Source organism: Myotis davidii, unplaced genomic scaffold (genome assembly GCF_000327345.1).
Source record: "Myotis davidii unplaced genomic scaffold, ASM32734v1 scaffold1377, whole genome shotgun sequence".
In the NCBI taxonomy this organism is placed as follows: domain Eukaryota; kingdom Metazoa; phylum Chordata; class Mammalia; order Chiroptera; family Vespertilionidae; genus Myotis; species Myotis davidii.
The window spans coordinates 462068-474273 of NW_006288854.1; the positions used below are offsets into that span (position 1 = coordinate 462068).

At 43.8% G+C, this 12206-nt stretch overlaps 1 protein-coding gene across 1 annotated transcript in view; it reads left to right on the forward strand.

Moving 5' to 3' along the window:
* The window catches only part of LOC102752833 (short transient receptor potential channel 2), a 20138-nt gene that overhangs the window by 3592 nt on the left and 4340 nt on the right, over positions 1 to 12206 (forward strand). The window contains exons 2-7 of the mRNA XM_006761041.2: positions 915 to 1084; positions 4486 to 4627; positions 5659 to 5814; positions 6878 to 7056; positions 11113 to 11198; positions 11435 to 11607. Coding sequence (XP_006761104.1) covers positions 1040 to 1084; positions 4486 to 4627; positions 5659 to 5814; positions 6878 to 7056; positions 11113 to 11198; positions 11435 to 11607 — 781 coding nt within the window. The 5' untranslated portion in view covers positions 915 to 1039. The remainder of the gene's footprint in view (positions 1 to 914; positions 1085 to 4485; positions 4628 to 5658; positions 5815 to 6877; positions 7057 to 11112; positions 11199 to 11434; positions 11608 to 12206) is intronic.

Sequence of the window (12206 nt, forward strand, 5' to 3'; positions counted from 1 at the left end):
GAAAGAGCATCAAGCAGAGGTTATAGCATGAGCAAAATCTTGGAGGTAAGAAAAATATTTGGTGGGAAGGAGGCAAGAAGACCACTGTGGCAGGAGTATAGCGGGTCGTGGACCTATATTCAGGGGCCAGCAGGGCAACAAACATGAGTTAAAAGGGCAGGGGATAAATATTTGGAGAGAGATCCACTATAGACACTCAGAGAACTTTAAAACACCTCTGGCCAAGGAATTGTTGCATGAGAGAGCATTATACTAATATGTATGTTTTTGCATACATTAAACATTTTCCATAAAAAGTTTAGCAAAAGACAAAAGCACAAATACCCATATGAACTTTTAAGATAAAATAAAGAAAATCCTCAGATGAAAGGAATAGGAGATGAAGCAGGAAATGTAGATATCTACATTGTAGATGTTTGATGGGCCAACCTGAACTAATATTTATTAAGTACCTACTATGTAGCAAGGGATCCACATACATCCGCAAGCCATTGAAGATTTCTAAGTGACTTAATGCAAAGCTAAATTAGGAAGATGCATTTTATGGGAAGAAAACAACAACTAAAAGACAATCGCATCATATATTTAGTTGAACATCTGTTGCACATCTTTACTATGTGCCAGACTCTAGGGATATAAAGATGAATGATTTAAGGCACAGTCCATGCCCTTGGGAGCTCACCTACATAAAAATCCAACGTTCACATATCAATATATCTTTTGCTGCTCTGTCGCCCTGTGGTTGCATTCCAATTGTTTCCGTTTGTTGGAATCTCATCAGTTGGTGCAGATCTGGTCCCTGCCCCCCATCATGGTAGTCATGGTAATCCATAACAATCTGACTGCTGCAAATAACTACTGTTGCCAGAGAAACAGCTATGGCTAGTTTATTTTTCCTTTGTTCTCTTCTTCAGGAGTAGTATTCTTTCTCTTCTGGAAGCTGACGGGACCAAAATGTAGACAGTGCCAAAGTGGGGACAGAAGAAATCTCGGGAGAAAGCATTTTTACCTTGTCCTGGGGACAGCTGCTGGGCTTACCATGGCTCCTGTGAAGATTAGCCACGTGGTATCATTTTCCTCTCAGGTATATTAATTAACAGGCATGGGTTTTTTTCTTGGTGACTGAACAGAGTGGGGGGAAAAAAATAGAGGACTTGGCTCCACTTTCAAGAAACACACAATCTAATAGGAGACACATTGTCCCTTCTGTGGAAGTCCAGAGTGGAAGTGGGGGAACATAGCTCTCGCCCTCAGGTTGTTCCCAGAGCAATGCCGGACACATAAAAGAAGTGTTCCCAGGAATTCAAGGTAAAGAAAGAAACCACCTCAGATTCCACCCTTAGTCTGGAGGGAACTGGCAAAGCTATAGGATCAAAGTCTGTACCAGGGTTCCCAGAAGGGAAGTTTAGTCACTCTGGCATTGAGAGCAGACCAGGACACTCAATATCATCCGTGACCTGTGGGGATATCAGCGCCATCAGCAAAGGTGATCTTGGCCTTCTCCCTAAAAGTCCATTTTCAGGAAATCCCGATTATCCTGATTACAGCTAGATGCCAGGACCCAACACCAATCCACCGTGTTGATTAAGGACTTCCCTCCCTTTCCTCTCCTGTCATTTCCCTATCCATTTACCCATCCTCCCTGCTCTTCCCCTTCTGTTATCCTAGTCTTTCTCAGGGGGTGCTGTTGACATTTTGGGTCAGATAAACCTGCATTTTACAGCAGTATCATCTGCATCGTGGAGTATTTAGCCTCCAGGGCCTCTCGACCCTAATGACATAATACTTCCTGGTCATTATGACAGTCATAGGCATCTCTACACATTTCAGAAAGACCCCTAGAGTGTCTTTAGGAACTACTGTATCAACTCCCAAGTGAAATAGAATGAAAGTTACCTTTATCCTGCTTACCTCATATGGTCTGCCTAAATAGTTTTCTTCACATTGTCAGCCTTATAACATGCTAGAGAGAGAATCACTGATTGGCTGCCTCTTGCACGCCCCCTACTGGGGGTGGAGCCCGCAACCCCGGCATATGCCCTTGACCAAAATCAGACCTGGGGCCCTTGAGTTCACAGGCTGACGCTCTATCCACTGAGCCAAGCCAGCCGGCTAGGGCTCCTCAAGAGAGCATTACCTATCTTCTTCTTTTTTTTTTTAATATATTTTATTGAACACGCAGAGCAGGGCTCCCCACGCACAGCAGTGCCCCACAGGGTGTGCCTCCTACACGCCCTACACTGGGGATTGAGCCCGCAACCCAGGCATGTGCATGTGCCCCAATTGGGAATCAAACTGTGACCTCCTGGTTCATAGGTCAATGCTCAATCACTTAGCCATGCCCACCGGGCTAGCTATCTTCTAATATTGTGGTTTCCAACTGTACTCTGTGAGGACCCACTTCTAGAAGTTGAAGGGAGAAGGGACAAGTATATCTCTAGGCCCCCAAACTGTATCTTAACCAGAGGTGTGCTTTTTATTTGTTGAAAACACACACACACTTTGGTATAAGACTTCAGTTAAAAGGAAGGGTTTTATTGCTAAAACAAAAAACAAGATTGACGACCATGAGTCTAGTCTTTCCACTTTACTTATGATGAAGAAATTTAGATCCAAAGAGAGTAAGTAGTTTGCTCGAGGCCTACCCACCAAAAAATATCTGACTTTGGGTTAGAACTGAAAATGTCTATCTCAGTATTGCTATTTCAGCCTTTGAATGAATCACCGTATTTCTAACCATCAGTTGTAAACTTTGATACAAATCTTTGCCTTTCCCCCTAGCCGGTTTTGTTCAGTAGTTAGAGTGTCAGCCCCTGGACCGAAGAGTGGTGGGTTCAATTTCCAGTCAAGGGCACGTACCAGGGTTGCAGGTTCGATCCCCAGCCTGGTGGGGGCACATATGGGAGGCAGTCAATCAGTGTGTCTCTCTCACATTGCTGTTGTTCTCTTTCTCCCTCCCTCTCTCTCTCTTCCCCTTCCTCCTTTCCACTCTCTCTAAAAAGTCAATGGAAAAAAATATCGTTGGAGTGAGGAGGATTAACAACAACAACAAAAATACTTTTAAAGCTGCTGTAGGTTCACAGCAAAATTGAATGGAAAGTAAAGAGATTTCTCATATGCACCCTGCCCCCAAATATGCATAGCCTCCAGCATTATCAACATTCCTCCACTAGAGTGGTGCGTTCGTTCCAGCTGATAAACCTACATCATTATCACCCAAAGTCCAACGTTTATCTTAGAGTTCACTATTGATGTTGTGCATTCTATGGGTTTTGCCAAATGTATAACGTTCCCATCATCAGAGTACAGGCATGGTTACGTCGCCATCTCCCATTTACAGTATTTATTTTAAAAAAAGTTCCGTCATTTTGATATATGTACATATGTGCTTTATGTTTTTTATTATTTATTTACCACAAGTAAAGGTCAGGAATTGTTATCTTTCTTTCAAATTTTTTTACTGTTTCACTTCATTACTGCTGTGTATGTGCTCCATGTGAGTGACGTAGGTGTTTACGTAGGTGGGTTCCGACTTAAGTGAAAATCGTGTTACGTCGCACCATAGGAACGGATCTCCGACTTAACCCAAGGACCTACTGTATCATACAGAGTAGTTTCCCTGCCCTGAAAACTCTCTGTGCTCTTATTTTATCCCTCCATCTCCCCTAACCCTTATCAAGCACTGATCTTTTTACTCTCTCCATGATTTTGCCTTTTCCAGAATGTTAAATAGTTGAACTCATATAAAGCATGCAGCCTTTTGACATTGGCTTTCGCTCTCACACTGATGTGGGGTTTTTCTCTCTTTCACTTCCTCTCTCTAAAATAAATGAACACATCCTCAGGTGAGTACTTAAAAAATAAAAATAAATGAAGCCCAGTCGGAATGGCTCAGTTGGTTGAGCCTGCATCCTGTGCACCAAAGGGTTGGCCGTTCGATTCACTGTCAGGTTCAGTCCCTGATTGGAGCAGGTGCAAAAGGCAACCAATCAATGTTTCTCTTTCTCATTCATATTCATTCTCATTCATATTCTCTCCCTCTCTCTCTCTCTCTCCCCCACGCCCCATGTCCTCAGGTGAAGATTAGAAAAAAGAAAAAATAGTATAGTGTGGTGGTGGTTAAGAGCTCTGGATTCAGAAACCTGGGAGTTCTGACTCGGATTGGTTATTCGGCCTTTGGCCGTGGGTAAATTTCTGAGCCCAAGCTTCAGTTTATTGATCTGTTACCTAGAAAGCAATAATAGTAACCACCTAAAGTTGTTCTGAGGATTACATGAGGTGGTCTGGTAAATGACAGAGAGGTAAACAGTGTCTGTAAATCCCATGGTAGGTGATGCTACGTTCCTATGGACTCCTGTCTTGTGCCTTTCCTGTCATGTCGGAATGCCTGGAAATGTTTGGGAGTCTAGGAACCCCTTATTCATGGGCACCCTTGGTTTCCTTGGGCTCAGGAAGGTTCCTGATACGCTCCTCTCTCTGACTTAGGATCCCAAGTATCCTGTGGAGAACTTGCTGAACCCAGACAGACAGAGGGGACCTTGGCTCAGTTGCCCTCAGGACAAGAGTGGGCAACTGAAAGTAGAACTGCAGCTGGAAAGGGCAGTGCCCATTGGCTACATCGATGTGGGTGAGTGCGTGCTCTGGGCCTAGGAGCTTCTGTGGGAGAACATAGGAGTAACATTTCCCTCCAAATGCTCCACCAAAATGTCTCAGTTCAGGCTGGCTGATCAGCCTTAACTGGTGTGAAGGGGAGATGTGGCCCTTGCCTTTGGGGCAGGTATGTGGTGTTGGCAAGAACTCTAAGAATTTCATTCACATAGAATTGAATGCGAATGGCACTCCTGGAATTAAGCAGCATACCTCCCCTGCTTTAATCTGAGTGGTCTGGGTGAAACCTTAGGATATTGACATAATTAAATGCAACAAATAGAATTTAAACTCTTCTAAATATCAATGTCAAGAGTATGCTGGGGATGAACTGTGCTGGTTAATTCAGGAAGGCTTCATAGGAGTTTATGGGTTGAAAAGGTTGGCCTTAGCATTCTCTGGAATAGAGAGATGACAAAGACCATTGATCTCAGCTCTGTCGGGACAGAGAGATGGCAGGCTCCCTAGCAAGGATTTATTTTTTTTTATTCTTTTTTAAATTTTTATTTATTTTTTTAGGGAGATCAAGAAAGGGAGCTGGAGGGAGGGAGGGGGAGAGAGATCAATTTGTTGTTTCACTTATTTATGCATTTATTGGTTGATTCTTGTATGTGCCCTGACCGTGGATCAAACCTACAACTTTGGTGTATCGGGATGACACGAACCAACTGAGATACCTGGCCAGAGCCTCCCTAGCAAGGATTTAAGAGAGACAAGAGTTTGGCACTGCCTGCCAGAGCCAGAGGACAGGGAAACAGTGGGTGTCTTCAGTCAGGGGAAGGCTTCTTTCTGGCTGAGAGGAACATGGTGAACCTACCTTCACAATGTCATTCAGTGGGGCGGAGGTCTCGTTTCACTGCAGTTACTGGCTCATTGTGTTGCTTGGCCTTTCTGGGGTTCCAGTTAGCTATGGAATGGAGAAATGTCCTTTTCCCACCTGATTCCCTTGTGGACAGCCAGGGGAGCCTTCGTCCTATAACCCTTATCCTTCTCTCAACCTTTTGTCCCCAGGTAACTGCGGCTGTGCGTTCCTGCAAATTGATGTGGGCCGTTCTTCCTGGTCCCTGGACAGACCTTTTGTCACCCTGCTCCCTGCAACCATGCTAATGTCCCTAGCTGATTCAAAGCAGGGGAAAAACCGCTCAGGGGTCCGCATGTTTAAAGATGGTAAGGAGGGCAAAAGCAGAAATGGGAGAGACTCAGGGAGAGAGACAGATTATGCGAAAAGGCTGCAGTACAGTAGAGGGCTGTAAGAGCTGGTAGGCATATATTGTGGGAGGGAACCTCTGCAGGGGTTAGTTATATCTGTTGGGGGGACAGGGATTAGTTAATGAGTAAACAACCATGCGGTATGTTTGTCAGTGAGTTCTCCATGATGAGAAAACATGATCCCTTGGGGTATTTATGAGCTATGATTTATATTTACACTCAACATGATTCCGTGAAGCCTGATGTAGAACACACATTTGTGACTAGTGTGCTTTTGTTTGTATAAATGTAAGTGTGAATGTAGGATGAATGTTTACGTAAGTGATAGGAGACTATCTGATAGTTATAGTTATGCAGCCTAAAGTGTTTCCTGAGTTCTGTTCTATGCAGATCTCTGCGTTCACTGGGCACCACATAAGATCTGAACTCCTGGCCTCTGGGGACTTAGGATTTGTCTGTGTTTAAATTGGAGGTGTTTGTAATGTGAAGGAAGAATGATAAGGGAGGGGCATACAAGGTGGAGGAGATGAGGTCTTAATAGATAGTGCTGGGAATTGAAGGTGAGAAGGGTTTGTAGTACTGGTGTGTGACACTGTGAGTGCGTGCGTAGGGCATGGAGTGCTTGCAGGAGGCTGTGGTCTCATGGTCCAGGAAAGGTAGATGTAGATCCTCTAATCCAGTGAGCAAGTGGTCACCCCAGACCTCAACCCTACAGATACTTCCTGTTAAAATGAGACATTGATAAGGTCCCTGGAGAAGTGCAGAATGAGGATGTAGCCATGCTGGGAATGGTGTGGACCTGTGACGGGGAGGAGTGATGGTGTCTGAGGGGACCCTGACTGGCCAGCTTGGCACTGCCAAACCCTGAGCACCAAGGCCTGAGGGGTCAGTTACCGATGACCTTCATTATTCCTTTTGTTGGAGTTTATATGGTCCCTGTCCTTTCTTTCCGCTCCTCGGTATTGACCTTTCTCCCTCCCATTCATTCGTTTCCTCTCCCCCTCATTTTCTTTTCCTGGAGATGACTTCCTGGCTCCAGCCTCAGGTGAATCATGGGATCGACTTCGCCTGACTTGCTCCCAACCCTTCACACGTCATCAGTCCTTTGGCCTGGCCTTCCTGCGTGTGTGCTCCTCTCTGGACTCCTTAGATGACCCTGTGGTGGATCCCTCAGCCCCTGTGAGCTCTGGGCTGAGCCAGGTATGTGCAGTGGTGGAGCAAGGACTTAATACTCTCCCATCCTTTCCGTTTCTGGTTAGGAAGCTGGTGCTTGATTGAGTTATACACACACCTATACACGCATACATTCAATTACAAACATAAATGGGCTCGCTACACTTTCCTAAAGGCAGGAGTGCACACCTTCCCTTTTACATGTGAAAGATTCAAGTGAGTGAGCCTTCAATATAGTGTACACAGAGCTGATGGGCCATTTGTTATTTAGCCATTAATAAATTCTTTTGGAATTCAAATTTAATCTTATACTTTATTTCTGAGTTCTTGTGGACTCTAGCTTTCATCAGACTTTTCCTTCCGAAACCACCAGGACTCACTACAGTCCCTCTGTCATGGTCGTTCCCTAACCCCCTACCTATTCTTAGGTACAGATGTGCTTTGCAATTTCATGTGTTCTCCTGCTTTCTCTCCCTGTACAATAAACACGGATGCTGCCTCATAGGAGATGTATAGGTTGCTGGCTCTCTAGTAGCATCTAATCAATTTATCTCCCCTTTTCTCAGCAAGTTTTCTAATTTTTCTTTTTCTTCCTAAGCCTATTCTGACTCTTCCTTTCTTGTTGTTGTTTTTGTTAATCCTTACCCATGGATATTTTTCCCATTGCTTTTCAGAGAGAGTAGAAGGGAGGGAGGAAGGGAGAGAAAGAGGGAGAGAGAAACATCGATGTGAGAGAGACAATTGGTTGTCTCCAACACATGCCCTGACCAAGGCTGAGATCGAACCTGCAACCTAGGCCCTTGGCCAGGAATCAAACCCGCAACGCCTCACTGCCCAGGCAGACGCTCCAACCACTAAGCAACACCGGCCAGGGTTAACTCCTCCTTTCTTATCAATGATGTCTCCATTCATCTTTCCAAGCCAGTACCCTCTACTCTAATTGACTCACAAACAAATATGAAGATATAATCACACAAAGCTAGAATCATAAAACTCTAGAGATGGAAAAATACTTAGAGATCATCAAGTCCTATCCACCTCATTTTACATCTCAGATAGGGAAACTTACATATTCAAATTCACACAACACATCAAAATAAAGACCAGAAATCAGATCCTCCTATCATTTCCACCACAGTACTTCTATGCACACCGTAGATTTTTAGACACTTCAAACATTGGACATAACCAAAAGAACTTCAGTTCCCAGGAGTGAGCCTCACAAGTGTCACCCCTATTGAGGTTACGGAGAAAAAGAAGAGACTGGACATTGGGAAGAGAAAAGGGAGTGAGAGCAGACAGAGGAGGAGGAGATGCACTTGTACAGCCACGGGAGAGACCCACAGAGCTGAGGCAAGGAAAGCTCCGTCTGAGATTTACCCTCCCACTGAGGAAAGGGATAAAAAATGCAAAAGGCCATGGAAGCAGTTCAGTGTGCTCGCCAGGTCCCCGTATCTCAGTGCCGGGAGCTGACGTGAATGGAGCTAGAGCTATTCAATCAAGTGGAAGCTCTGTGAGATTAGGAACCTGTTTGTCTTGTTTCATAATGCATTCCTGGCAGCTGGAACAACGTAGGCTTTGAGAGTATGTGTTCATTACGTAAATGACCGTTCAGAGGGGAGTTATAGACAGGGTCATCATAAAAGTTGTCATCCAAACTTTTTTGAGACCAAAAAAGAGTGCTATTAATAATTATACTGAGCCCAGCTGGCGTGGCTCAATGGTTGAGCATCGATCTTTGAACCAGGAGGTCACGGTTCAATTCCTGGTCTGGGCACATGCCCGGATTGTGAGCTCAATCCCCAGTGTGGTGCGTGCAGGAGGCAGCCGGCCAATGATTCTCTCACATTATTGATGTTTTGTTTTTTTATCTCTCTCTCCCTCTCCCTTCCTCTCTGAAATCAATAAAAATATTTTTAAAATAATTATTATTATTATACTGAGGCAACAGACATAATAGGCATGACTTCCCAGGCAAACCAGGATAGACAATCTCCCTAATTACAAGATAAATAAAGACTTCACGGAGTCTTTTCCATTTTGGCCATCTGAATTACGCTGCGCCTGTGCTGGCTCTGTGGCTTAGCTGGTTAAAGCGCCTGTCTGGTAAATTACTCTGCACCTTTAGAACCAAGGTGGGATCAAGGAGGAAAGGAGTCAGCAACTCCAGGGCCATCATGTCAGAAAGGCATTGAACGTCAGTGGTAGAATGAAACATGTTTCAGGTACCTCAGTGAGACCACAGGGAAAGGAGGTCCTGAAACATTCCTACAAGAGAGGATTGATACAGGGTAACAAATTGAGGGCGCTCAGTTTTACATTTGTGACCTCTAAAGTGCCATAGGCTTTTCTTTTTTTTAAAGTATCATTCCAATGGTAAGGTACAGTGAAAGCGAAAGGGCTTTTAATCCTGTGGAATAGGGTCTTTTATAATCACCAATTTTCCAGTAAGGAAAACAGAAACCAGAGAAGTTTACTGGGATGTCTCAGGTCACACTGCTAAATAAATCTTGGAGTGGATTTGAACCCAGGCCACCTGGCTCCACGTAGCCTATGCTGGAGAGCTCATTTCCTAATGATTAATCGCATGTAGAGTTAAAGTTAAATAACCACCTCTACCCATCCAGCTAGTTACCCTGTATAGTATTCACTCTAAAATTTATGAGACATGGTAAGGAAAAAAGACAAATCCTGGTAAAGTAAACAAAGTATTTCAAAATTAATGCAAGGTCCAAGATGAGGTTGCAAATTAATTTCCAATTAGAAAATATTAAACAAGGAATGTGAATAAAAATACTATTTCTCAAACTTGCATAATGAGGCTAAGGTCATGCTTTACAAGAAAGACGTTTACCTTTAAAAGAATCTGTGACGGAAGAATCGGAGCTGAAGCCCAGCTGGTGTTGATCAGTGGACTGATCATCGTCCCCTGCACTAAGAGGTTTCCAGGTCTATTCCCTGTCGGGGCACACGCCTGGCCTTGATCGCCAGTAGGGGGCATGCCGGAGGCAGCCAATTGATGATGTTTCTCATCAATGTTTCTATTTCTCCCTCTCTAAAAAATTTTCAATAGAAGTATATATTTTTTTAAAAAAGAGTCAGGGTTGAATATTAAAGGAAAAAATGTTTAATTTTTTAAATTCAAGGAAATTTGAGAAAATAAAAAAGAAAATAGCCACAGATGAATCAACACAGATAAACTGCATTTTGGCAAAGAATTAAATTGTAGCATTCCACATAAATAAAATCTATGTAGAAATGATCTACTGTGTGATTATTACACATAGACATTCCTGGAGTTTGAAGGAGAGAGGTTTATAAAATGCCTGTGATAGATATAGATATAGATATAGTGGCTAATGCTAGAAAGAGACGCGTCATGTATCTAATAAATATATATATATATATATACACACACACATCTCTTTTTATAGATGGCTAGAAATTGGTAGGTTTTTTTTAGCTTCAAGTAAATAATTGTTCACAAAATAAATCATAATGGATATTAAACAATATTACTAAACAGTATTTAGAAAAGTGGTAAAAATGTCCCCAAATAGTTCAAAACAGAACTACTTTAAAATTAAAGAAATATGTGTGTATAATTTTTCTCGCATAGATGTGTATAGAGATGAGTGATTTGAGTTTTGTACCTACATGAATCAATTTTATATAGATACAAATTTATATATATACACACACATATATATACACAAATTTATACTGATTTCAGAGAGGAAGGGAGAGGAAGAAAGAGATAGAAACATCAATGATGACAGGGAAATATATATATTTTCAAAAGTTTGCACATGATATCGATAGCCCTTTTTTCCCCAACAGCTCGTATTCTTTTATCTGGGTCTTTTAGGATCATGACAAAACCCTTAGCATTGGGGTAAAAAGTATACAAAATCACCACATCTCACATCTCAGAGCTGGAAGAGTGTGTGCACACACAAGCAAAGGTGCCGTGTACAAGTTACAGCAGACACATTCACTCACTAAGCTGAAGTCCTCAGGTTTGGTAGCAGCGTCCCCTGGTGGTGAATGTATGTATTTCATATTTCTCCATTTTCTTTTCAGGACTCTTCTAATGCTTCCGAATCTAGTCCCAGCCCCTGGATGGCTAATCCTTCTATCCGGAGGACATTCTTCCCAGATCCCCAAACGTATGTAGCTGCCATAACGGAGGTCTCCCAGCCACTTTTCAGTGCTTTCTCCTGGGAAAGAAAAACTACCAGGTTGCTCACAAGCACGCAAGCCCCAGCTGGGTTCCCCTGTTAATCACGTACCCCAGGCCTATATCTATCTATCAAACTGGCTTTCTTGGTTAGATGCCACTGACTTGGGTGAGCAAAATAGAGTCTCTGTTCTGAGTGAAACCAAGCACTTTGTTTCCCTGCAGGAGCACTAAGGAAATTTCAGACCTTAGGAACATCCTAGAGCAGCTGCAGCCGGGGCCTTTGGGGCGTTCGGCCCGCATGGTGCTCTCAGCTGCCCGCAGGGCATCTCCAGCCAGCGTGGCCAGCCCAAAACACAGCCCTTCAGGACCAGGTCCCAGTCATCCAGACAGTGCAGGTAAGGCCTCAGGACCTGCCTTTGGCTCCTTGTTCTCCCCAGCACCATCCCTTTCTCCTTGAATCCACCACTGCTCTTCAGGGAAGGCTCACCAATGGGACTTCGTGTGGGAGAAAAGACAACTGTCAGTGTCTTATTACCAGAAGAAAAGCAAAATATAGTAAACTAGAGGCCCGTTGACCTGGCCTGTGCCCTCTCACAATCTGGGACCCCTCGGGGGATGTCGGACTGCCAGTTTCGGCCTGATCCCCACAGGCCAGGCTGAGGGACCCCACCAGTGCACGAATCTGTGCACCGAGCCTTTAGTATGCGTGTTAAGAACTTTGGTTTATCTCTTCCCGCCCTCCCCCCTCTCCCCTTCCCTCTGAGATTCATCAGTCTGTTCCATGTTTCCATGCCTGTGTGTTGAGCTTGGTGGTCAGTGTGTGTGTCACAGCTACTGGTTGAAAGGTCAGACGGTCGCTTGGGCTTTTATATATATAGACTGGTTGAGCATTGTCACATGCACCAAAAGGTCATGGGTTCAATCACAGTCAGGGCATGTACAGGAGACAACCAATTGATGTTTCTCTCTCTCTATCTCTAAAATCCATAAAAAC